General features: G+C 48.0%; 1 protein-coding gene across 5 annotated transcripts in view; it reads left to right on the top strand.

The window, feature by feature from the left end:
- The window catches only part of LOC137430107 (septin-2), a 106267-nt gene extending 79710 nt beyond the window's left edge, over window positions 1-26557 (top strand). For 4 of the 5 annotated variants that reach the window (XM_078780257.1, XM_078780258.1, XM_078780259.1 and 1 more), the window contains exons 11-13: window positions 4662-4725; window positions 20916-21005; window positions 26180-26557. In XM_078780257.1, coding sequence (XP_078636383.1) covers window positions 4662-4725; window positions 20916-20990 — 139 coding nt within the window. In that variant the 3' untranslated portion in view covers window positions 20991-21005; window positions 26180-26557. The remainder of the gene's footprint in view (window positions 1-4661; window positions 4726-20915; window positions 21006-26179) is intronic. The other variant, XM_078780261.1, reaches the window with a different exon arrangement.
- The last annotated feature ends 1133 nt before the right edge of the window (window positions 26558-27690 follow it).

Here is a 27690-nt window from a genome sequence, read left to right as displayed (position 1 = left end):
AGGCACTCTGAAAAGCCCGTTTATCGGGCAGCAATATATATACATATTATCCCGGAGCGTTTGCCCAGGAAAGGCGAGAGGGGGCGTGGCCCAGCGTCCCGACCGAGGCCTGGCAAGTTGAGCGCGGGCCTGCCCGGGCGTCCTGGACGAGCCCGGCATGGTGATCGCTCCGCGTCCTTGATAGGTGCAAGGCGATTGTGAAAACCCAGCGGTAGCCGCTACACACGTCCCCCCAGAATCGACTTGCACCGGCAGGGTCAATTTGAGGGGGGTCCTGATGACCCGGCCGAAGCGACCCCTGGCGGGTCGTGGGAGGGGGTCCGGTGTGGTGGTGGGCGGTCGAGTGGGGGGCACCGTGGACGGGGGGCGGCCTCGCCGTGGCGGAAGGGCCACCCGTGGTGGGTGGTCGACGTCCACGTGCGCCGGCTTGAGGCGGTCCACCGCAATCCGGTCCGACCTGCCGCCGATGTCGATGACGAACGACTTGTCGTCCCGTCGCAGCACCCGGAAGGGCCCGTCGTACGGCGGCCGGAGTGGCCCCCGATGTGCGTCGTGACGCACAAAAACATACTCCGCTGTGCGAAGTGCTGGGGGGACGTAGGACTGGGGGTCACCGTGGTGGGATGTTGGCACGGGGGCAAACCGTCGGGCGGCCTCCTGGAGGTCCGAGCGCTGGTGAGCTGCGGACCAGGGACTGGTAGCGTCGGGCACGAATTCGTCCGGGACGCGTAGCGCCTGGCCATAGACCAGCTCGTCGGTGGATGCCTGGAGGTCCTCCTTGGGGGCCGTGCGGAGGCCCAAAAGGACCCACGGCAGCCGGTCGGCCCAACCGCCGTCTTGAAGGCCGGCCATGAGCGCGGCCTTCATGGAGCGGTGGAATCGCTCGCACAACCCGTTTGCTTGGGGGTGGTAGGCCGTAGTACGGTGGAGCTTGACCCCCAGGTTGCGGGCGACCGCGCCCCACAGCTCGGAGGTGAACTGTGGTCCGCGGTCTGACGAGATGTCCGCCGGTGCGCCGAAGCAGGCGACCCAGGTGGCGATGAAAGCCTGCGCCACGTCGGCGGTGGTGGTGGAGACGAGGGGAACGGCCTCCGGCCACCTGGTGGTCCTGTCCACCATGGTGAGCAGGTGTGTGAACCCCCGTGACGGGGGGAGGGGGCCCACCAGATCCACGTTGACGTGGTCGAAACGTCGTTCGGGCACGGTGAAAGGTGCCAGCGGGGCCTGGGTGTGTCGGTGGACCTTGGCCCGTTGGCAGGCCGTGCAGGTGCTGGTCCAATCGCGGACGTCCCGACGAAGGCCGTGCCAGACGAATCGCGCCGACACCAGCTTCTGGGAAGCTTTCCGGCCCGGGTGGGAAAGGCCGTGGAGGGAGGCGAAGATGCGGCGTTACCAGGTGACGGGCACGATGGGGCGAGGCTGGCCTTGGGAGACGTCGCAGAGCAGGACAGTGTCCGCGAAGGGGATGTCGGCCAGGCGGAGGCCCGTGTCCGCCGCCCGGAGGGCTTGCACCGTGGTGTCGGTGGTTTGGTCCGCCGCCATAAGCGCAAAGTCCACGCCCAGGTGGACCGCGTTCGCGCTGGCCCGGGAAAGACAGTCGGCCACGGCGTTGTTTTTGCCGGCGACGTGCCGGATGTCCGTGGTAAACTCTGATACGGCGGAGAGGTGGCGCTGTTGGCGGGCCGACCACGGCTCCGTGACCTTGGCCATGGCGTAAACCAACGGCTTGTGGTCGACGAACGCCGTGAAAGGTCGGCCCTCCAGGAGGTGGCGGAAATGGCGGACGGCCAGGTGTAGACCGAGGAGCTCCCGGTCAAACGTGCTGTATTTGAGCTCGTTCGGCCGGAGCTGCCGGCTGAAAAAAGCGAGTGGCTGCCAAACCCCGTTCACCCATTGCTCATGTACGGCGCCCACCGCGTAGTCGGAGGCATCCGTGGTGAGGGCGATGGGAGCGTTGAGCACCGGGTGAGCGAGCAGTGTTGCGTCGGCGAGGGCCCGCTTTGAGCTTTGGAAGGCCGCATCCATTGCTGCGGACCAGGCGATGTCGTGCTTGGCCGGCTTGCCCCGGAGGGCTTCGTAGAGGGGCCGCATGAGTTGAGCAGCGCGGGGCACGAAGCGGTGATAAAAATTCACCATTCCCAGGAATTCCTGCAGGGCCTTTATGGTGCGGGGACGCGGGAACGTGGTGATGGCCTCGACCTTGGTTGGCAGCGGCACGGCCCCGTTCTTGGTGATGTGGCGGCCCAAAAAATCAACGGCCGTCGTGCCGAAGTGGCATTTGGCCGGGTTGACGATGAGGCCGTGCTCGCTGAGGCGCCCGAACAGTGTTCGGAGGTGGAGGTGGTGCTCGGCCCGGGACGTGCTGGCGACGAGGATGTCGTCCAGGTAAATGAAAAGGAACGGCAGGTCACGCAGCACGCCGTCCATCAAGCGCTGGAACGCCTGAGCCGCGTTCTTGAGACCAAACGGCATCCGCAAGAATTCGAATAAGCCGAACGGCGTGATGACTGCCGTTTTAGGGAAGGGACGTCGGCCGCCCTGACAGGTACCTGGTGATATCCCCGTATGAGATCAATTTTCGAAAAAATGACCCGTCCCGCCAGACGGGCGGAGAAGTCTTGGATATGCGGGATCGGGTACCTGTCGGGGGTGGTAGCGTCATTGAGACGGCGGTAGTCGCCACACGGGCGCCATCCACCCCCCGGCTTTGGCACGATGTGCAGTGGCGAGGCCCACGCGCTATCGGAGCGCCGCACGATGCCGAGGTTCTCCAACGCGTCGAATTCGGCCTTCGCCACGGCGAGCTTGGCTGGGTCGAGGCGGCGGGCCCTGGCGTAGACCGGCGGGCCCGTGATGTGGTGGTTGGTATGTGGTGCTCGATCCCATGCCGTACTGCGCCGGCCGAAAACGTCGGCCGCGTGAGGGCCGGGAACTCCGTGAGCAGGCGAGCAAACTCGTTCGCCGCCGAGACGGCGCATGCCAGCTCGGTCGGCGCGGAGCTGCTCAATGTGCATAACAGGGAGCTGAAGGTTTCGGCGTTGATTAAACGACGCCGTTGGACGTCCACCAGCAGTCCGTGTGCGCAGAGGAAGTCGGCGCCTAGCAGAGCCATGGGCACGTTTGCGGTTACAAACGTCCAAGCAAAGCGTTGGCCGCCGAAGCAGAGGGTGACGTTGCGCGGGCCGAAGGTGCGGATGGTCGATCCGTTGGCCGCAACCAAGGAGGGGCCGCAAACCGCGGACTGCCTGTCCTGGTCAGAGGCGGGTATGATGCTCAGTTGGGCGCCGGTGTCGCACAGGAAGCGCCGTCCGGACGCTTTATCCGTGATGAACAGTAAGTTGCCCGTGTGGCCGGCGCTCATGGCTGGTAATGAACGCCGGCCCGGCCGTTTCTCGGCCTGCCGAAGGTGCACGGGGGTCGGCATGTCCTGGCCTTCTGTCCGAACCTGGCATGATAGTAACACCACGCTTGGTCAGGTGGAGGCCCCGGTCGTCGTGCTGGAGGTGGTCGGCTCGGTGTAGCGGCCGCCAATTGCGTCGGCAGTTCGGTCGTCGACCGTGCCGGGTGCTCAGGCGCCATGGGTGTTGCGTCGGACGGCGGTGGGTCCCATGTCGCGGCTGCGATGCGCTGACCTGCGGCGGAGATCTTGTCGGCTTCTCTGGCAAGGGCCCGGGGATCTGTGATCGTCGTGCTTGCCAGGGCGAGGCGTACCGGGTTAGGCAGCTGACGGAGGAACAGCTCCCGGAACAGGAATGCCGGAGAGTGCTCGCCGAGCAGTGAAAGCATGTAGTCCATTCGCTCGGAAGGGCGCGTGTCGCCGAGCTCGGGGCAGTTCGAGCAGGCGCCGTGCGCGCTCCGCCGATGGGAGGGCGAAAGCATCGAGGAGAAGCTTCTTAATCGCGCCGTATTTGTCAGCGGCTGGCGGGCTCTCGAGGAGGCTCAGGGCGCGGGCCGCGGTGGCCGAACCGAGCGCTGCTACCACATGGTGGAAGCGGGTGTCGTCGGCCGTGATGCCTCACAGGGCGAACAGGGAATCCGCCTGTGCGAACCAAACCGCCGCGTGAGCCTCCCAGAAGGTAGGCAGTTTAAGGGCGACTGCCGTGTCCATGTCGGTAGGTCACCAATGAAGGAGCTGGGGCTCCCACGTCGATCGGAAGAATGGACGCGACAAAAAGCTGGAATTCATCCGAGTTGCTTTAATCAAACCAAACACTCAGGCACTCTGAAAAGCCCGTTTATCGGGCAGCAATATATATACATATTATCCCGGAGCGTTTGCCCAGGAAAGGCGAGAGGGGGCGTGGCCCAGCGTCCTGGCTGCGGCCTGGCAAGTTGAGGGCGAGCCTGCCCGGGCGTCCTGGACGAGCCCGGCATGGTGATCGCTCCGCGTCCTTGATAGGTGCAAGGCGATTGTGAAAACCCAGCGGTAGCCGCTACAGTATTCTATTTTCTAGTTGGATTTTATTTTCACCCCCCAACTAGTTGTACTTGAATAGTCTGTGTGGGAATGGTGACCCATCCAGGATTGTAACTCTAGACATAGAAACTGCTTCGGCAGCACTGGTGCTCTGTGTAGTATATAGAGTATGGTTCATGATCTGGTCAGACTTGAATCGTTTTAATATTATTTTGTATTATATTGATTTTCTGTTATTCCACAGTGCTGGTAAAGAGGGAGCGGGAGATGCAGACAGAGAAAAAATCCTCCAAGAGAAAGAAGCTGAGGTACACCTACATAAATTTCACCATTTTTTGTATTTCGTTATTATTTACTTCCTCCACCGAAGGTGGATGGAGGTTATATTTTCACCATGGTCTGTCTGTTTCTTTGTGAACAGTATATCTAAAAAGTTGTGCACGGATTCGGATGAAATTTGGTGGACAGATTGGGTGTGTGACAAGGAGTAATTGATTCAATTTTGGTGAAGTTTTGGATCCGGATCAGATAATGTTTTATTTTTCTAAGTGATTCTTCACCATTGAATGAAAGGGCAAAAAACAATATATAGCATGATATTTCAAAAAGTTGTTTACAGATTATGCCAAAACTATGTGGATGAGTTGGTTCGGTGACGAGAACAAGCCAATTCGATTTTGGCTCAGGTCCGAATCCAGATCCAGCCTTTCAGTGGGATACAAAATGTAAACTGTTCAGCCTGGCGGAGTGCTCTATCGAGTGCCGTTCTCGTTACCCTCGCATGAGGAGAGGGTATTTCATTTGAGTCCGTTTGTTTGTTACTTGGCAAAAAAAAACAACAACAATTTTTGCAAGTATGTTGATCACTCCGGTTTGTGTTTGTTTGTTTTTGTGTTTGTCAGTCCGCTCACTTATACTTGCCTGCAGGTCACAATTTTAAACCGATCTTCACAAAACAACACCAAATGGTGGAGTTCGTGGTCCGACAAAATCTTCTATTTTTGAGGTCAAAAGGTCAACATAGGCCAAAGGTCAACCACTTTTTTCCAAATTTCTAAAATCCTCAATTTTCATCCGATTGAGCTGAAATTTTAATATAATTTACATATCGGCAAACTGAATTCAAGCACCCACTATTTTTGAGATCAGCTTCGGCCAAAAGGTCAACATAGGTCAAAGGTCAACAACAATTTCAAATTTCTAAAATCCTCAATTTTCATCCGATTGACTTGAAATTTGAAAAGGATTTTCATATCGGCTAACTGAATTCACCCCCCAACTAGTTTTGAGATCAGCGTAGGCCATAATGTCAACATAGGCCAAAGGTCAACCACTTTTTTCGAATTTCTAAAATCCTCAATTTTTATCCGATTGACTTGAAATTTTAATCAGATTTTACATAACAGATTACTGAAACCAACCAATAACTATTTTTGAGGTCAACATAGGCCAAATTTCTAAAATTGTCAATGTTCATCCGATTAACTTAAACTTTGAAGACGATTTGCATATCAGGTCACTGAATTTAACCACTAATTATTTTTGAGGTCAAAAGGATGCCCCACTGAGTGCAATTCTACTTTGTTCTGTTTTGCCAAGTGTCACTATGAGTGATTTTTCATCTGTCTGTCTGTCTGTCTGTTTGTTTGTTTGTCCGCACATAATAAATATGATTTTCTCTGCAACCGTTGGTCTGATTGACAGGAAATTTTCACCATAGGTGCAACTCCACATGTATAATTTTTTAAATGATAATTATGATGTCATAGGTCACGTGGGATGGGCGCCATCTTTGAAAAACTGAAAAACATTGCACCTCTATATCTCCGAAAGCGTTGCATAGAAAAAATGGAGACATGGCTCATTGTAAAGAACTCTCTATGCGGAATAAAATCTGTTAATGATGATGTCATAGGTGCCTCCATTATGACGTCATAATTCGACAAGTACCAAACTTCATCTGATCAAGAGAAAATTTATTGAGCGTCATCTCGGGATAAATTCGTGGAGAACAAAAAATGATGACGTCATTGGTCACGTGGTTCGGCCACCATATTTGTTTCTACACAAAAGCCTTAAAAACCACTGTAAACACGTCCTGGCGAGGGTCTGCAATCTCTGATTGCTCTTTCTAGTTCTTTTTGTGTTCTGTTCATTGTTGAGGTCACATTGCATCATGACTATAAAGTTCTTATCAGAAAAGAAGTAAGAGGGGGAAAAAGACTCAGATGGAGTTTAAATTGGAAGCTAAGTGATGCCATGAGGTGATGGTGAGGGAAGAGGGAATATAAGGCTCATCCCTTCAGGGTAGCAGGGAGATAGCAGGGGTCAGAGGTGACTTTGAAGGGATATTGGTGTTCACTCCTCACATAGCGACTGAGAGATTAAATATAAATGTGCATTTCTATGAGTGACGTCACATAACTTCCATATTTTCCCTTCCTGTTAGCAGGGAAAATGGCGGAACCATCTAGTTTCACAGATGCAGTTAACTTCCAGCATTAACATTTGTAACATTTTTCTGTACTGCACTTTATATTTCCAATTAGTGTCTCACCCCAACAAACAGAAGATTATATATAATAAGCAATTCGTTTCATAGCCTCACCTCTGACTTGTCTAGCATGGGTACAAATCTCGGCCTAGCTATAAACTACCACACTGGTGTTTTGCAGGCCGAGAGAGGACATTTCCATTTCCTCAAATGGACATTACAACTGCGTGTCTGTCTGCTAATATTATGTTGGTACAAGATAAAGATGCTTCAATGTCCTTTGCAAAGAGTAGTTGAGCTATCACCGGCACCCTGGCTCAGTTGCACGGGGCTGCTTTGGCAGCTCTGGACCTTGCTTCGGGTGGAGCATCAGATATATGTTCCCTAGCTAATTGTAGGTATACCAACAATAACCAATTCACATAGCATAAATACACTGCCTAACAAAATCAATTCATTTTGAATTTGTGATGGACATGTTGTGTTCTATTTTTTCATAGATTTTATAATCCTGTTCGGTGATCTGACTTTGAGCATCCGATCTATTAATCCCTTTCTATTTCAATTCTTGCAATACATTTTCTAAAAAACAAATCTCATTCTGTCTGTTCAATCATAACTGCTACTTCATAGATTCATCTGACCACAACACAACTGAAGCATCTAGCTTGATGACCTCAGTCATTTTGTGTCTGGGCACTTTTCCCCGAGCGGGAGTATGGAGCTCCCTTTCAGCCCTGTCATTGCAGTGCCAGAGACTGTAAACAATGGCAATAAAGTTGGTTTGACCACACCCACTACCCTGATGGGGTGGTGCAAATAAGCTTGAAGTGAGAGGAAAGCAATAATAGAAAACACTTTTTCCTAAAATATGGAAGATCATTCTTTTCATGATATCTACCATTTCATTTTTATCAATGCAAATGTTTGTTTTTTTTTAATTTCCATACACCTAATTACCATATTTTCATGCAAATAACCCATGGGCTATATATACAATTGGTTTCAAAAATTCCAACTGCGGGGTATACTCGTGTGTGGGTTATACGGTACTTCACCATATGGCACGTGACACAACCACAGGGGGCCAAGTTAAATCGTTAATATCTTTACCATTATTTCGCATATTTTACCGACACATCTAATTCCAAAGCTATTTAAGGTAAGCAGCTCGGAGTCAGCAAATGTGGGTCTGTCGTAATCCATAATGTCATCACTCTTGTCCTCTTCTCCAGAAATCAGAAACTTTAGTTTGCATTCGGCCATGAAACTTTTACGTTTTCTCTTTACCTGTACTGGCATTGTACGGCAGGAACTTGAAATGGTATGGGCGATTTTGTGGAATTATATAATATTTAAAAGCCTGCAGGGTATTTATACAATTCCAATGGATGAGCAGTGCGGTTTCCAGTCACGTCGATACCGGAAACCAGCTGTTTTAAAGACCTGGAGGGAGGAGTGGGATTGAAGAGAGTGAGAGTGTTCCAGAGGCGGGAGTAAAGAGGAATGAAAGAGTGAAGGTGAGCAGAGAGTCTTGATTTTAGCAATTTCACCAGAAGAGGGTTGCTGGCAGATCTTGTGCGACCTGTAGGAATATTTGGGGGACAGAGCACAGATAGAGCTGGGGGAGCTAGGCCGGAGAGGAGTCGGTAGAAGACAGAACGACCAGCTACCTGCCTGCGGTGAGTGAGTGAAAGGCCCTCACAATCGGCTTCATCGCAGGAGATTTCAATGATTCTGAAAGCTTTGGTTTCAACAGCGTGAAGCCGAGCTAGGTGTGAGGCAGGAGCACCAGCCCAGAGGGGGGAACAGTATTCCATTGAGCTGTGGATTAAAGCCTTGTATGTGGTGAGGAGCTCAGGTGTGCCAAGGAAGGACTTTTTTTCTTTTTTTTTTGTATACAGGATCGAGGCTCGTGAAAGAGCTAACGTTTATCACCCAAAAAATCAAACAGACACATTAAACATAACATTTGGGAGCAGGGACATCGGGACCGACTGGACAACTTCACACGACGGAGGATGTCCAGTCGGCGACTGGCTTTGGAGGCCAGCTTGGAAATGTGGTTTTCCCAGGAAAGATCATGGCAGATAGTGGGACCAAGAAGCTTGAGTGACACAACTTCTTGGAGAGGATTGTTGAGAAAGGAGATGAGGGTTGTCCAGTCGGTCTTTTTGGAGAGACATAGTAAGAGTGTGAGATTTGTCAGGATTGAAAGACATGTTCCACTTGTTTGACCAGTCTGTGATTTGTCCATGTCTGCAGAGAGTGAGGAGGCTGCAGACTGCCGATCTGAGGGATGAGGAATGGAGCGGCAGAGAGTGGAGTCATCAGCAAAGAGATAGAGAGGATTTTCCAGAGAGTCGGAGAGATCATTGATGAAGACCAGAAAAGGCACAGGGCCCAGCACACTGCCTTGGGGAACTCCAGCCTGAACAGGAAGGGGAGATAAGAAATCCATTCAGGGCCACACGTTGACTACGACCAGAGAGAAGTCCGCAAGCAATGCGTGGAGATTTCCATGGATACCATAGGAGGAGAGTTTGGTTAGCAGAGATAGCACAGATACAGATTGGTGAGCACAGATTGGTGAGCACAGATTGGTGAACACAGATAGAGTTTGGTGAGCACAGATCTTTTGGGTCTTTGGGGTATTTTGGATCTTTGGGGTATTTTTGGTCTTTTTGGAGTTTTTTTGTCTTTGGGGCATGTGCCAGACTGTGTCGAAGGCACGTGATATGTCAAGGGAGACAGCTCTGATTTCCGAGATCGAGAGAACAAGCACGTGTCAGCGAGGAGAGAAAGAATTAATGAAGTATTGTTTTTTTGTTTGTTTGCTTTTGGTATTTAAAACGTTTGACAAAGGATAAGATGTTCATGGGAGGTAGGGGGAGAAAAGAAAATCAAAGAAACAAGCAAATACAGTGAAGGAAAGAACTTATATTCACAATATACCGACAGAGGGAGGGAGCCTCGATGGACCAGGCCACGCACGAGGTGCGAACAAAAAACGACTAATTACACACAAGTTTGCAATAATTACAAAACCAAAACGAACTAGAAACACACAATAACACATACGCAATAAAATACCCAGTGGACATTTGACAAAGACACGAATGGGAAAATACTCAAACTTCGATGTCGTGGAGAGATCGAAGCAAGCCTCCTTGCTCGAGGGACCGGAAGCGGAAGTTCTTGTATTATGATCACAGAAACCTAGAAAGCAAAATAGTATTTTCGCAAAAAAGGGAAAAACTCCAAAGTACACCTGATTGAACAGAAAAAGAAGCAAAAAGATGAATCTGCCACAATAATTTCACAAAAAAATTGAATTTTGGGGAGAAGAATGGAGGGAGAAGGGTGACTGAAGAACTCGTCTTGCTGGTGAAGGCAAGTGTCAATCTGTGTTGTGGACTGGTAGAACAATGGATGAAATCGACAGACCATTGAATGAAATATGCTGACTGCCCTGGGAAGTTAAGGAGAAGCTAATTGCTAAAGAGAAGCTTTGATTGGAGCAAAATAATGGGAGTAAGTGTTATCTATCTATAATTCCAGTAATCTCTGTGTGTATGTATGTATGTATGTATGTATGTCTGTATGTCTGTGACCGCTGTTTCTCGACAACCACAGGTCCGATATACTTTAAACTTGCCAGGTATATTGCTGGGGACCCGAGGATGTGCCTTTTCAAGGTTTCATATTAATCGGACAAGTAGTTACCGAGCTATGTCCAAAAAACGATTCAACCAATCAGAGAGCAGCGAGCTATCACGTGTGCCGAACGTGCCGAACAGACTCTGCCTCGGACGGCACATTTGAGAGCGTATTCATTTATTTCACGTTGGCAAACTATGTTGGCGTTAAACTATGTTTTAAAACTAATTAAAACTAATTTGCGATTCTTTCGCTTTCCTGCGCGTTTGTGCACGTTATGGCGATTTCTTTACCAAACTCCGCAAGCCGTTCGCTTTGGACCAAACCATTTCATGTAAATAGAGGGGGGGGATTGTCACCGTACTCGCAAGCCGTTCGCTTTGGACCAAACCATTTCATGTAAATAGAGGGGGGGGGGGGGGGTTGTCACCGTACTCGCAAGCCGTTCGCTTTGGACCAAACCATTTCATGTAAATAGAGGGGGGGGGATATAATTTTAGATATATATATAGTACGGGCATGCCCTAGTTCAGTCAAATGAAAGTTAATAAATATGCAGCAAGCCACAGTTCCTTTTTTTCGGGCTGCAGCTTCAACAGTAATAGTATACCCCATGCAGATGGATGCTGCAGAGTTAATCACCACTTTCTAACATTCATAGCAAGTTGGGTGCAGAAGTAGCAAGTAGCAAGAAGGGACCAGCAAGTATGCAGGTGGAAACAATGCAAATGGCGTCCATCTTCTGTCATTGAGCAGGCGAGCAACAATTCACATTTATTTCCACATGTGATGCAACTTAAATTCTCTAATAGTGGCGAGGTGCTCTATTTGAAACTGTTTGCTCAATGTAGATAACTTTTTTATGCCTAGGGTCCATAATAAAAATTTGTATTGGTGTCAAAGCCAGTGACCAATTGCAAATTAATAGTAGGGTTTATCCCAGTCCTTGCAGGGCCCCAAACAACTTGGCTAAACCATTGTTACAATATCCCAATGCAGCAGACAGCACTTGTCACCTGCATTCAGAAATGTATTGGAGGTGAATTTTTCCATCAAAACATTAACACCAAGAAATGAATTTTAAATTCCTGCGACCTTCAGTTGAGCAGCAGGCCAAAAACATTCCCAGATCGACCCCACAAGAAGTTGGGAATAATTTGAGTCGTCGTCGTAGTAGTAGTATTAGTAGTAGTAGTAGTGGTCGTGGTGGTGGTGGTGGTGGTGGTGGTGGTGGTAGTAGTAGTAGAAAAAAAACAACATTTTCGCAGTTAAAGCACTGTAAGAAAAAAGACTGCGCATGCGCAAGATTGGAGGTCACGTCTCTTCAAAGCTGTCCATGCGCGCACGCTTTCGAAGTTAAGCAATTTTTCACAATTGTGTTTTTGTCGAAACTGTATCTTTCTTTCGGTGTGTGTACCTATTGGTGTGTCTTTAATAGAATCTCGGTGTTGGTTTTTCATACCTGTGTACAGAATCGTTGGTTAGTTCGTGTCGCGTATTCTGAGGCCTAGTGTCGTAGGCTACCGTGTCCGACCTTGGCTTGAGGCTTTGTTTTTGTCTCAGCGGTTCTTCGGTTGCGCTGCAATTACTTTCGGTCTCTGTTTTTCCTGGTCTTTTCACCCCATACTTCCTTGTTTAAAATCTCAACTCAAAAAAAAACAAAAAAAAAACATTTCCTTCTCTGTTCTTATCCGTTTGTTCGTTCTTATTTGTTCGTTCGTTCTTCGACCATGTTGTTCGTGATCATGTGATCACGTTGTTAAAAATGTTTAAACTGTCCCCTGGAGAACTGTATTCTGTCGTATACTATAACACCTTTTTCTTCTTCTTCTATAAAAGGATGCTTTCGACTTGCTCACCAAATCTATTCTTTCCAAGAAAAAATTCCATCTCTTACAGTGCCTCTTTCATACATTCCCTAAACTCTCCAGCACTCCACCCATCCTTCAGCGTCCTCAAACATATTTTTGACTCGAAGGTCTCAAGAAACTCATTTTGCAATAAATGTTCGTTTCCCATTAATCGTACACTTTTCAAAATCCAATCTCATCCCTCCCCTCCAAATCTTCCCCATCACCCCTTCCCTCCAAAACTTCCCCATCACCCCTTCCCTCCAAAACTTCCCCATCACCCCTCCCCTCTAAATCTACCCCCGTGCCCCTCCCCTCCAAATCATCCCCATCACCCATCCCTTTCAAATCTCGCCCCTTGCCCCTTCCCTCCTAAACTCCCCCCACACCCCTCCCCTCCGAGACTCTCCCTCGCTCCTCCCCTCCAGACTCCCCTCTCACCCATCCTCCTCAAAGCGTCCTCCCCACTTCTTCCCCCTTCCAACTTTCACCTTCATCTCCCTCAACCTTCTGCCTCACCCTTCCCCCTCCTCAAATAACACCTCACTGCGCCTCACCCAATCACCATCAAACCTTTTGTCCACCCCATTCTTCCCTTTCTCCAAGCTATTCTGAAATCTCTGACACACCTTCAACAGCTCTCCCTACCTCTTCCTCCTCTTCCACATCTTACCCTACCGCTCCCCCCCCCCACCCCCCCTGTTCTGTATCCGATGCTCCCCCTTCCTCTTCTTTAACAGTATGGACCTCAAACATCCGGGGCCTTCGCTCAAACTTGACTGATCTCTCCATACAGATTGCTTCTGACAAACCAGACGTGATCTGCTTAACAGAAACGTTCCTCCTTCATGATGTCTCTGATTCCTTGGTATCTCTCCCAGGTTACTCCCTCCTCCGGTATGATAGACCTGAGCCTCGTCCTGGAGGTGGGGTTGTTATCTTTATAAAAAACTCTCTTCCTCACTCGCCCTGCACTGCCCTCTCTCCACCTCACCCCCAGGAATACCTTTGGCTACGGCTTCCCCTTCGCTCCCACCTTTTGTTCATTTGTGTGTTGTACCGTCCACCAAACAGTGATGACTCCATCTACATCTCGCTGTCTGATAATATGGACCAACTTATATCGACCCATCCCAACTCTCTCTCTTCCTCATATGTGGTGATTTCAATTGTCACCATGCCAGTTGGCTGGGTGTGGGTACCTCTCTCACCAGCCGTGGCTCTTCAGCAAAGGACTTCTGTGACTCACTGGGACTGACACAATCTGTCAATTTCCCGACCAGGATCTCAGTCAACGGAGTATCTTCTCTTCTGGACTTGGTTATGACTAACTTCCCTGAAAATTTCTGCTGCTCTTCTTCTGCTCCAATCGGCTCATCTGATCATGTGCTTGTTAAAGTGGACATCTCTCTGACCATTCTCAGAGAGCCTCCTCAGCGTCGACGAGTCTGGCATTTCACTCAGGCCAACTGGCACGGTCTTCAAGCAGCCATCAATCATCTGGACTGGTCTCCCATCTCTACCGCCTCTGACATCAACTCATCCTGGGAATTCTTCCAAAGTAAATTGCTCTCTCTCATGCACAGATTTATCCCATCTTGTCTTTTTTTTTTTTTTTTTTTTTTTTTTTTGTATACAAGATCGAGGCTCGTGAAGGAGCGAACATTTATCACACAGAAAGATAAACCGACAAACCGACACATAACCGACAAACCGACACATAAAACAAAAAGCATCGGGAGCGGTAGACAAGATGGGGAGAGAGGGGGAAGGACACAAACACAACATTTGAGAGCAGGAACCGAGAGACATGGAGACATCGAGAGAACTGTGGGAGGGAGAGGGCTTTGGGGGGGAGGCATGGGAAAGGGGGTGGGAGAGGCATAAAACATATGGACACTGCCAGGACTACCAGGAAAGAAGTTGGAATTACAAACAAGGTGGATCTGGGGTGAATTAGTGGGGGTAGAAAAGATTAAGGTTTTGGATGGGGGAAGATAAGAGATGGTGGTGAACAGCTGTTTTAAAGACCTGGAGGGAGGAGTGGGATTGAAGGGAGTGTGGGAGTTTGTTCCAGAGGCGGGAGAAAAGAGGAATGAAGGAGTGAAGGTGAGCAGAGAGCCGAGATTTTGGCAGTTTAACCATCAGAGGCTTGCTGGCAGATCTTGTGCGACCTGTAGGAATATTTGGGGGACAGAGCACAGAGAGAGCTGGGGGAGCAAGGCCGGAGAGGAGTCGGTAGAAGACAGAAAGACCACCTACCTGCCTGCGGTGAGTGAGTGAAAGGCCCTCAGAGATAGCGTCATCGCGGGAGATTCCAATGATTCTGAAAGCTTTGGTTTCAACAGCGTGAAGCCGAGCTAGGTGTGAGGCAGGAGCACCAGCCCATAGGGGAGAACAGTATTCCATTGAGCTGCGGATGAAAGCCTTGTATGTGGTGAGGAGCTCAGGTGTGCCTAGGAAGGACTTTGCACGACGGAGGATGCCCAGTCGGCAACTGGCTTTGCAGGCCAGCTTGGAAATGTGGTTTTCCCAAGAAAGATCATGGCAGATAGTGAGACCCAAAAGCTTGAGCGACAGAACTTCTTGGAGAGGATTGTTGAGAAAGTAGATGGGAGGGTTGTCCAGTCGATCTTTTCGGAGAGACATAGTAAGAGTGTGAGATTTGTCAGGATTGAAAGACATGTTCCACTTGTTTGACCAGTCTGTGATTTTGTCCAGGTCTTCAGAGAGTGAGGAGGCTGCAGACTGCCGATCTGAGGGAAGAGGAATGGAGCGGCAGAGAGTGGAGTCATCAGCAAAGAGATAGAGAGGATTTTCCAGAGAGTCGGAGAGATCATTGATAAAGACCAGAAAAAGCACAGGGCCCAGCACACTGCCTTGGGGAACTCCAGCCTGAACAGGAAGGGGAGATGAGAGAAATCCATTCAGGGCCACACGTTGAGTACGACCAGAGAGGAAGTCCGCAAGCCATGCATGGAGATTTCCATGGATACCATAGGAGTAGAGTTTGGTGAGCAGAGCTGGGTGCCAGACCATATTGAAGGCACGTGATATGTCGAGGGAGACAGCTCTGATTTCCTGTTTGGCATTGAGGACCTCCATCCATTGTTGAGACAGGAGAAGCAGCATGTCCAGAGTAGAGTGACCTGGTCTGAATCCAAATTGATGATCAGAGTTCAAGCCATTGGAGAAGAGGAAAGATTTCATATCCGAAGCAATGATGGATTCCATGACTTTGCTGATAATTGGGAGTAGGCTGATTGGTCTGTAGTTAAAAGGATCTGTTTTTGCACCTTTTTTGTGTAAAGCGGTAATGTTTGCTGATTTCCAGGATGCTGGCAGATGACCTTGAGCAAAAGATAGGGTGAAAAGAACAGAGAGAGGGTGAGATAGAGCGGCAGAGCAGGATTTTAGGACCCGTGGGCTGATGCCGTCTGGTCCAGTTGCAGAATCAGAGTCGAGGTTAGACAAAAACTCCTCCACCTTGTCAGGAGAGAAGGACACAGAGTCCAGGAGCAGTTGGGTTAGACTGGGAAAGGTGGGAACAGAGAGAGATGGGTTTGGGACTAAAGATTTTGAGGCAAACACAGAGTTGAGGCATTCGGCTTTGTCACGTGCGATGTCAACTGTGTGGCCATTTGAGGTAAGGGAGGGGATGGAGGGGGAACAAACACCAGAAACGGATTTGACCAGACGCCACCAGGATTTGGAGGAAGGAGACAGGTTTGAGACTTCGTTCTTGAGTGAGGAGAGATAGTGCTTCCTGGCACTCCTGAGGGTAGACACACACTTGTTCCGAGCTTGGTGGAAGGAACTGAGATTGCCTTCAGTTGGATTAGCCTTCCAAGAGGCAAAGGCAAGTTGTTTCAGGGCAACTGCCTCACCACAAGATTCGGTGTACCATGGACGGGAGGAAGGGTAAGACAACTGAAGACGAGATGGGATAAATCTGTGCATGAGAGAGATCAGTTTGCTTTGGAAGAATTGATGTCAGAGGCAGTGGAGATGGGAGACCAATCCAGACGATTGATGGCTGCTTGAAGCCCGTCACAGTCGGCCTGAGTGAAATGCCAGACTCTTCGACGCTGAGGAGGCTCTCTGAGAATGGCCAGAGAGATGTCCACTTTGACAAGCACATGATCAGAAGAACCGATTGGAGCAGAAGAAGAGCAGCAGACATTAGCAGGGAAGTTTGTCATCACCAAATCTAGAAGAGAAGAAACTCCATTGGCTGAGATCCGGGTCGGGAAATTGACAGATTGTGTCAATCCCAGTGAGTCACAGAAGTCCTTTGCTGAGGTGCCATGACTGGTGAGAGAGGAACCCACACCCAACCAGGTGGCATGATGACAGTTGAAGTCACCACATATGAGGAAGAGAGAGTTGGGATGAGTGGATAGAAGTTGGTCCATGTTGTCAGAGAGTGAAATGTAAATTGAGTCATCACTGTTTGGGGGACGGTACAGAACACATATGAACAAAAGGTGGGAGCGGAGAGGAAGCCGTAGCCAGAGGTACTCCTGGGGGTGAGGAGGAGAGAGGGCAGTGCAAGGAGAATGAGGAAGAGAGTTTTTGATAAAGATCGCCACCCCACCACCAGGACGAGGCTCAGGTCTATCATACCGGAAGAGGGAGTAACCAGGAAGAGATATTGAGGAATCAGAGACATCTTGAAGGAGGAAAGTCTCTGTTAAGCAGATCAAGTCTGGATTGTCAGAAGCAACCTGTATGGAGAGATCGGTCAGGTTTGAGCGAAGGCCCCGGATGTTTGAGGTCCATACCGTTAAAGAAGAGAGAGGGGGAGCATCGGGTACAGGACAGGGGAGGGGAGGAGTAGGGTAAGATGAAGGATGAGAGGGGGAGGTAGGGAGAGCAGTTGATAGTGTGTCAGAGATTACAGAAGAGTTCCAAGAAAGGGAAGGATGAGGAGGATGAAAGGTTTGGTGGTGAAGGGATGAGGCAGAGTGAGGGGTTGTTTGAGGGGCGGCATGGGACAGTAGAAGGTTGGGGGGGTGGAGGCATGAGATAGAAGGGAGACGAGGTGGGGAGGAGGCAACTTTGAGGAGGGGGGTGGAGGAGAGAGAATTGGAGAGGAATGGTATGGGGGGAGATTTGAATGGGAGGAGTTGGGGGTCAGTTTTGAAGGGGAGGAGTGAGGCGGGAGTTTAGGAGGGGAGGGGCAAGGGGGGAGTTTAGGAGGGGAGGGGCAAGGGGGGAGTCTAGTAGTGGAGGGGCAAGGGGGGAGTTTAGGAGTGTAGGGGCAGGGGGGGGGATTTGGAGGGGAGGGGCAAGGGAGGAGTTTATGAGGGGAAGGGCAAGGGGGGAGTTCAGGAGTGGAGGGGCAAGGGGGGGGATTTGGAGGGGAGGGGCAAGGGGGGACTTTAGGAGGGGAAGGGCAGGGGGGGAGTTCAGGAGTGGAGGGGCAAGGGGGGAGTTTAAGAGTGGAGGCGAAAGGGGGGAGTTTAGGAGTGTAGGTGCAAGGGGGGGGATTTGGAGGGGAGTCTTCAGTTGTCATACCCTTCCTCCCGTGCATGGTACACAGAATCTTGTGGTGAGGCTATTGCCCAGAAACAACTTGCTTTCGTCTCCTGGAAAGCAAATCCAACGGAAGGAAATCTAATTTCCTTTCACAAAGCCCGAAACAAGTGTGTGTCCACCCTCAGGAGAGCCAGGAAACAATATCTCTCCGTTCTCAGGACCGAACTCTCTTATCTGTCTCCCTCTTCCAAATCCTGGTGGCATCTGGTCAAATCTGTTTCTGGTGTTTGTTCCCCCTCCATCCCCTCCCTCACCTCAAACGGCCACATGGCTGACTCCGCACGTGAAAAAGCTGAATGCCTCAACTCTGTGTTTGCCTCTAAATCTTGTGTCCCAAACCCATCCCTCTCTGTACCCACCGTACCCAGTCATACCCTGCTGCTCCTGGACTCTGTGTCCTTTAATCCTGACAAGGTGGAAAAGTTTCTGTCAACCCTCGACTCTGATTCTGCAACGACCTGACGGTATCAGCCCACAGCTCCTAAAATCCTGTTCTTCTGCTCTTTCACTCCCCCTCTCTGTTCTCTTCACCCTCTCTTTTGCTCAAGGTCATCTGCCATCTGCTTGGAAATCTGCCAACATCACTGCTTTGCACAAAAAGGTGCAAAAACAGATTCCAGCAACTACAGACCAATCAGCCTTCTCCCAATTATCAGCAAAGTCATGGAATCCATCATTGCTTCAAATACGAAATCTTTCCTCTTCTCCAATGGCTTGATCTCTGATCATCAATTTGGTTTCAGACCTGGTCACTACTCTGGACATGCTGCTTCTCCTGTCTCAACAATGGATGGACGTCCTCAATGTCAAACAGGAAATTAGAGCTGTCTCCCTTGACATATCACGTGCCTTCGATACGGTCTGGCACCCCGCTCTGCTCACCAAACTCTCCTCTTTTGGTGGAAATCTCCACGCATGGCTGGCGGACTTCCTCTCTAGTCGTAGTCAACGTGTGGCCCTGAATGGGTTTCTCTCATCTCCTCTTCCTGTTCAGGCTGGAGTTCCCCAAGGCAGTGTTCTGGGCCCTGTGCTTTTTCTGGTCTTCATAAATGATCTCTCTGACTCTCTTGAAAATCCTCTCTATCTCTTTGCTGATGACTCTACTCTCTGTCGCTCCATTCTTCATCCCTCAGTTCGGCAGTCTGCAGCCTCCTCACTCTCTGCAGACCTGGACAAAATCACAGACTGGGCAAACAAGTGGAACATGTCTTTCAATACTGACAAATCTCACACTCTTACGATGTCTCTCCGAAAAGACCGACTGGACAACCCTACCATCCACTTTCTGAATAATCCTCTCCAAGAAGTTCTGTCACTCAAGCTTTTGGGTCTCACTATCTGCCCTGATCTTTCCTGGGAAAACCACATTTCAAATCTGGCCTCCAAAGCCAGTCGCTGACTGGGCATCCTCCGTCGTGTGGAGTCCTTCATTGGCACACCTGAGCTCCTCACCACAAACAAGGCTTTCATCCGCAGCTCAATGGAATACTGTTCTCCCCTCTGGGCCGGTGCTCCTGCCTCACACCTAGCTCTTCTGCACGCTGTTGAAACAAAGTGTTTAGAATCATTGGAATCTCCCGCGATGAAGCTAACTCCAAGGGCCTCTCACTCACTCACCGCAGGCAGGTTGGTGGTCTTTCCGTCTTCTACCGACTCCTCTCTGGCCTTGCCCCCCCAGCTCTCTCTGGGCTCTGTCCTGCAAATATTCCTACAGGTCGCACAAGATCTGCCTGCAACCCTCTTATGGTTAAACTGCCAAAATCAAGACTCTCTGCTCACCTTCACTCCTTCATTCCTCTTTGCTCCTGCCTCTGGAACAAACTCCCTCACTCTCTTCAATCCCACTCCACCCTCCAGGTCTTTAAACCAGCTGTTCACCACCATCTCTTATCTTCCCCCATCCAAAACCTTGATCTTTTCTACCCCCGCTAATTTCACCCCAATTCCACTTTTTTAAAATACCAACTTCTGTCCTGGAAGTCCTTGGTGTCCTTGTGTTTTATACTTCTCCCCCCCCCCCCCCCTTCCCACGCCTCCTCTCCCTCCCACACATCTCCCTGCTCTCAAATGTTGTGTTTGTGTGCTTCCCCTTCTCTCCCCATCTTGTCTTCCACTCCCTCTTTTTATATATTTTGTTTGTCTGGTTGATTTGTTTGTGAAGTAAATGTCAGCTCTTTCACGAGCCTCGATTCAGTATACAAAAAAGAAAAAGAAAAAAAAGGGACCACAGCAGAAATGTGTTAGCACAGTTGTCACCCACGACTTCTGACATGCTACACTGACGTCACTTCTTGTGTGGGCCGGATCCTGATGCAATAGTTTGTATTCCCAAACCTATTCTTTAACACTACCAACAGCAACTTTACCTTTTTAACCAGCTACAGAATGGAAGAAGATTTGGCAAAATAAGTAGCGTGACGCACGTAAAAGAGATGTGCATGAATTGGCAGAGGTAGAAATGTTTATTTGCCATATAGCATGATGTTCGTGATAGTTATACAGGACAATCATAGAATAAATATGAAACGGAAGAAACAGCACAGACGTGTCTTTGTTCGTTATAGTCTTTGGCAGGGCTCATTAAAGACCAAACACTAGAGACGTGATGTGACTGTGGCACATCGTTATCACTGTGGTTGATGTCTCACAAAATTTTGTGTTACATCTTTTAACTTTGTTTCATTGATTCTGACTCTATGTTCATTGCTAAAAACATCGTCCTTGCCTGAAAATCTTAGCCTCTGAATGCTTTGATAAAATGACATTTAAAATCATTTTTAACTCCCCCTTCTCTTGTCTTTTTATCGTATAAATACCTTTATTCCCTCCTTGTCTGCCTATCTTTCAACAACCCCCAATCCTCTTCCTCATCTGCCTCCCCCACCCCACTGATTCTGCACTATCCCCATCATGCTGTTTTAATATTTCCTTTTGCTGGCTTATTTTGTTCCAGTTGAAGAGAATGCAGAGTGTTCTTGCTGAAATGCAGAGACAGATGGATCGGCAAAAACAGACGGGACATGCCTAGTTCATCTTTCACATGGTAAAGCAATCGTAGTTTTTATTTATTTATTCGAATTAGAAATATCAGTGTTACAAGGGAATTCCGTTCTTTTAAATTTTATTATTGTTATTCAAAACACTAGCAGAGTACCCGCCCTACAGGTGACCCTATGGGCGATCTTGTTCCAAGCGTGCAACACATTTTTCTGCCGTCGGATATTTTCTGCTGACACAACTGCTTTGACTTGGATTTCTTGCTGATTTCCTTTGGTATTATATTGCTCTTGCTGATTTCTGTCAAACTTCGGTGGCCTTGGTTTTTGAGGGATCTCAATTTACCAGAAAAAAAACAAAAAAAAACATCAGCAGTCACCCTAGCTAACAATACCCACGACCAACACACCACCCCCTCCACTCCACCTCACCCCCACAATCCCCCATCAGCCGTCACCCTACCTAACAACCCCACAGCCCACCCCCCACTCCACCTTCCCTCTTCAACCGTCACCCGAGCAAACAATACCCATGACCACCTTACCCTCACAATACTCATGACCACCTTACTCCCCCATCCCCTCACAACCCCCCATCAACCATCGCCCTAGCTGACAACACCCACGACCACCCCACACCCCTCACCCCATTCCATCCGCTCACAATCCCCTATCAACCGTCACCCCAGCTGACAATACCCACGACCTCACCCCTCTCCCCCCCTCCACCATCCCCTCACAATCCCCCATAAACCATCACCCTAGCTAACAATACTCACGACCACGCCACACCCCCCGCCCCCCAACCCCTTCATCATCCCCAATCATTAGCAGAATCCGAGCTCACAATGCACCATTTTCTCTATAGCGTGGATCACAGTGAGCAGGCAGGATCACAGTGAGTTCACAATGTGACGTCACTGAAAATCGACAGTTTATGGGTTTTTTCGGCACTTTTGATTGGCAAATAAATTAAAATTCTCTTTAAATTCGACGGTGATGATTGACAATGGTTTTTCAGAAAAAAAAATTCTGTTTGGGTTCCTCTTTAAGGGTCTTTTGGTTCTTTTCAGTCTTTTGGGTCTTCAGGGTCTTTTCAGTCTTTGGGATCTTTTTGGTTTTTGGGGTCTTTTCATTATTTGGGGTTTTTTTGGACTTCAAGGAACTTTGGGGTCTTTTGGGTCTTTTCAGTCTTCGGGGTCTTTTCAGTCTTCAGGGTCTTTTTGGTCTTCAGGGTCTTTTTGGTATTTTGGTCTTCAGGGTCTTTAAGGGTATTTTGGGTCTTTGGGGTCCATTGGGTCTTTGGGTCTTTTCGACCTTATTGGTCTTTAAGGGTCTTTGTGATGTTTTTGTCTTTTTGGTCTTTTGGGTCTTCAAGGATCATTTGGGTCTTTTGGGTACTCTGGGTCTTTTTGGTCTTCGGGTCTTTTGGGTCTTCGGTGTATTTTAGGTCTTTTGGGTCTTTGGAGACATCAGGATCTTTTGGGCCTTTGGGGTATTTTGGATCTTTGGGTCTTTCAGGGTCTTTGAGGTCTTTTCAATATTTGGGTCTTTGGGGTCTTTAAGGGTATTTGGGGTCTTTTTGGTGTTCATGGTTTTTTGGGTCTTCAGGGTATTTTGGGTCTTTGGGGTATTTTGGATCTTTTGGGTATTTTTGGTCTTTTTGTTGGTTTTTTTTTTGTCTTTGGGGTCTTTAAGGGTCTTTGTGGTCTTTGGGGTATTTTGGGTCTTTGGGGTCCTTGGGCTCCTTTGGGTCTTTTTTAACCTTTTGGGTCTTTGTGATCTTTTTGTCTTTTCAGTCTTTTGGGTCTTCAAGGATATGTTGGGTGTTTAAAGGTCCTTGGAGTATTTTGGGTTTTCATGGTCTTTTGGGTATTTTAGGTATTTTGGGTCTTCGGAGACATCAGGGTTTTTTGGGCCTTTGGGGTATTTTGGATATTTGCATCTTTTTGGTCTTTGGGACCTTTTGGGTCTTCAGGGTCTTTTCAGTATTTTGGGTATTTGGGGTCTTTAATGGTATTTGGGGTCTTTTTGTTGTTCATGTTTTTTTGGGGTCTTCGTGGTCTTTTGGGTTTTCATGGTCTTTTTGGTACTCTGGGTATTTTTGGGTCTTTGGGTCATTTTGGTCTTCGCGGTCTTTTGGGTATTTTGGATCTTTGGATCTTTTTGGTCTTCAGGGCCTTTTGGGTATTTGGGGTCTTCAGAGTCTTTTGGGTCTTCAGGGTCTTTTCAGTCTTTTGGGTCTTCAGGGTCTTTTCAGTCTTTGGGGTCTTTTCATTATTTGTTGTTTTTTTAGGACTTCAAGGATCTTTGGGGTCTTTTCAGTCTTTGGGATCTTTTTGGTCTTTTGGTCATCGGGGTATTTTTGGTCTTCAGGGTATTTTTGGTCTTTTGGTCTTCGGGGTATTTAAGGGTCATTGGGGTATATTGGGTCTTTGGGGTCCTTTGGGTCTTTTCGACCTTTTGGGTCTTTAAGGGTCTTTGTGATCTTTTTGCCTTTTCGGTCTTTTGGGTCTTCAAGGATCCTTTAGGTCTTTAAGGGTCTTTGCAGTATTTTGGGTTTTCATGGTCTTTTGGGTATTCTGGATCTTTTGGGTCTATTTGGTAATCGGGTCTTTGGGTCATTTTAGGTCTTTTGGGTCTTCGGAGACATCGGGGTCTTTTGGGCCTTTGTGGCATGTTGCGTCTTTGGGTTTTTTTCGGTCTTCAGTGCCTTTTGGGTCTTTAAGGGTCTTTGGGGTCTTTTCAATATTTTGGGTCTTTAAGGGTCTTCGGGGTCTTTTCAATATTTTGGGTCTTTCAGGGTATTTTGGGTCTTTTTAGTGTTTGGGTTTTTGGGGTCTTCGGGTCTTTTGGGGTCTTTTCAGTCTTCGGGCCCTTTGGGGTCTTCAAGGGTCTTCAGGGTATTTTCAATATATTGGGTCTTCGGTGTCTTTTGTGTGTTTTGGTTCTTTGGGGTCCATTGGGTCTTCGGGGTCTTTTCAGTCTTTCTGGTCTTTGGGGTATTTTGGTTCCTCTGGGTCCTTTGGATCCTCATGGTATTTTGGGGGTATTTAGCATCCCTGGGGTATTTTGGGTCCTCAATGTCTTTTGGGTCCTCGGGGTCTTTTGGGTCTTCAGGGGGATGGGCGAGGGGTCTTTTGGGTCCTCTGGGTACTTTAGGTTAAGTATTTCAGGTTACAATTGTGGGTTGCATCAAGTCAGCTGTCCAAACAATGGGCAGAGATTGGTTGGTCAGCTGACTTCCGGCAGCCAGCAGAGAACAATGAACATGTGCAAAATGAGCAAGTTCAAGGCCTCTTTGTCATGTTCATGTGCAGCGAGAGGGAGCAGGGAGAGTCCGGCCAAGAGAGCAATCATGTGCAGAGGCTGAGTGAACCCGGCAGAGAGAGACAGGCCCAGAGTCGAATAATCTTGCAGACACGTAGTGAGTGGGCCGAGAGAGAATGGCCAGAGCGAGCGAATGCATGTGTGCTGAGTCACAAAGTGCACGCCCAAGAGTGCAAAAACATGTTCAAAATCCCTTTGTTCACCCTCGCCGAGGGTGGGGGGAAATCTTGGATTTGCCCTGGCTCCCTATTGGTGGAGCCCGTTACTCCGCCCCACAAGTTCCCCCAAAGTAACTTTCACCCTGATTGGTGGGTTTCTGAACCTGGACACCATGGTGTGCATTTCTGAACTTGGACACCATGGTGAGCCTGGTGCATTGCCTGGTAAATTATCCCTTAAGGGTGGAGGACGTATCTTTCCTTTTCCCCAACGCATAAAGACATAATAACCCAAAATAAGGAAAAGGGACTAAGACAATGGTCTGCCATGAAATAACTATTCTAAGGGACCTGTATGGTGGTTGCAACTACGTTTTAGTGGTATCCCAAAACCACAACAATATATACATACATACAAACACTTGCTCCATTATATATATATTTTGCTCAGTCTGGTGGTGGTAGAATAATTTTATAATAATTGCAGTGTGTTTCCAAATGGATGATTTGGTACATTCTAATGTTTCTGAAATCACTGTTTTTAGAAATTGCACAATGTCTTAATATTTGGGTGAAAAAAGGTGTCACAACATTGTACTAGCAGATGTAGTAGCAGAATAATTAATGGCACCTCCCCTGGAAACCTATATTGGAAAATCCCAAGGTTTTCACACCCAACTCCTCAAATTCTAGAAGTTGTAGCTCCACATGTTTGGTTGCCTAAAGGCCAATAAGAATGCATCTTATTATGGAAGCATTTAGCAGCAGGTTTATCGTTAAAATACTATCTCAACCACCTTTAGAACCACCTTTAGAGGTCTTTTTTCCCCGCAGAGCAGGGGTTGGCCTTTTTCGGGCACCATAGTCCCCTTTTTGAAGCAATGTTTTTATGGCCGGATGTCCTTCCTGCCACCAACCCTGTTAGTCGCCTCTTGCGACACACAGGGAATTACCAGTGAACTGGTACTCAATTTGCCGACCTCGGAAGGATGACAGGCTGAGTCAACCCCCCTGGTGTTAATTCAGCGATTGACCGGGATTCGAACCCAGTATCCCAAGCCAGCACCCTAACCGCTAAGCCAACACCAGGCTACCATAATGTCCTCCATCTGAGATGTCACAAAAATGTCTATGCTACTTGACATCTTTGTCTGGATCACAAGCTTATAAATAGATGATATCATTATGTTCGGCCAGGATTTCCAGTGCCAGCAATAAGCAGGTTGAGGTCTTGTGTGGCCCTGTTCGGAAATGGGTCTTATTTCCCTTTCCCGTTTGGCTTGGATTTGTCAAGTTCAACGCCACCCCATTTGTAATGAAACCCTAAACCATCCTATCACCCCAGGACTAGCTTTTAGTCAAGTTAATTGAAGAGCAATGAAGGCAAACAATTTCAAACGCGTGCAGTATAACTTTTCTTTCCTCTCTGGTGTCGTTATTGGTTTGATCATTTTGAATGTAACCTTTTAATTGGCTGGATTTTATTCAAACTCGACATTCCTGTCTATTTGCAAACTTTGTCCTATCCACATGCTTGCTTCTCTTTCACAGAAGCATATATTTACTTTCCAGATAAAGCCATAGTCAAATCAACATAGCAACTACAGTGTTAACCAAACACCAAGTGTATTTCTTTTCTAATAGGGATCGAGTTGTCTTGTTTTCATTGCTATAATAGTTTATTTGTATGACTTCACAAAGCATATTTTCTTCATTTGACTCTCCTACCCAAGGAAGATCCTACAAGGTTCTGCTGGCCCAAGTCAAGTACTGATGCATCCTGGCACTGTTGCTCAGAAAGCAACATCAATTGGAGAAATTAACAAGTTCTCAATATTAATATTTATTGTTTGATATTTAATGTGATGCAAGTCGTCTGGATAAGTAACATGTAATGTGGTGTGATACAGTTTCAACTATTTATTTTTAAAATCTTGTTGTGTCTATAATATTTGCTAATAATGAGAGGGTAATGCTATAATGCATGATGAAATAATTTGTTGTAAGCAGTAATGATTAATATAATGATAAAAAATGAAGGAAAAAAAAACTTTCTCACCGCAACTTCCGTGACAATTACATTGATTATAATAAATGTTTGTGATTCGGTATTCTGTTTGTTCTTTTTACCTCCGCCACCAAAGGTGGATGGAGGTTATGTTTTCACCTCTGTTTGTTTGTTTGTCTGTCTGTCGATCTGTCTGTGAACAGCGGGAACAGTGGCTATCAGTGGGATACAAAACATAAACCGTTCAGTCTGGCGGAGGTATGCTCTCTACTGAATGTCGTTCTAGTTTTATCTGTCTTGGTGCGAAGAACCGCCTTTAGAGGCCATATTTTCCTCACAGAGCAGGGGTTGGCCTTTTTCGGGCACCTTGGTCCCCTTTTTGAAGCAATGTTTTACAGCCGGGTGTGCTTCCTGCCACCAACCCTGTTAGTCGCCTCATGCCACACACAGGGAATTGCCAGTGAACTGGTACTCAATTTGCTGTCCTCGGAAGGATGACAGGCTGAGTCAACCCCCCCTGGTGTTAAATCAACGATATTGGTGAGAAGCATGGAAAGCATTGATTGAGTTCCATGAACATACATTGTATGGTCGTAATTTCGTCTTGCTCATTACAGGAACTAACCAACTAATCATTGTGCCATTTCCCAACTGAAATGGCTTCGTAATAATGCAGGTTGAAGAAACCATCGGAGAATTCTCCAGAGCAGACGGCACAAGATCCAACCAGTGTAACTGTTTATTCACAATATTCTTAGCAATGTTGCAGCAGGTTACTGTTTCCTCTCTTCTCTCAATGTTCATTCCCTTGCTTGCGCCATCCCGTTACCCTAATGTCCTATTGTCAGTATTTTGTCTTCTTAACCTCTTTCCATGAGCCTGGCTTTTGTAAACAAAGCAAATCTGTGACATGCTCAATCATCTAACAAGTAACGTTTTGAGTGTTCAGTTAAAATCATATTCTGCTAAATAAAATTTCTGAACAATAGTTTAATTTGCAGTTATTTAACGCTCACCTATTTAGTTAGCCTCAATTGCATCTAGTTTTAAACACCGTTGGACCCCGCTATTCGCGGGGGATACTGGAAAATGCCGTGAATTGCGAAACCACGAATGGCGGGGCATTGTTTCAATGGAAAAAGGGGGATAGGTTCCCGAGTCGCGAAAATCCACGAATAGAGAGGAACAAACCGCGAATGGCGAGGCAAAATCCACGAATGGTGAGTAAAATCCCGA

This window comes from Myxine glutinosa, chromosome 6 (assembly GCF_964187855.1).
Source record: "Myxine glutinosa chromosome 6, kmMyxGlut1.1, whole genome shotgun sequence".
Classification (NCBI taxonomy): Eukaryota; Metazoa; Chordata; class Myxini; order Myxiniformes; family Myxinidae; genus Myxine; species Myxine glutinosa.
The sequence above is the reverse complement of the archived record's forward strand: the minus strand, read 5'-3'. Positions and strand labels throughout refer to the sequence as shown.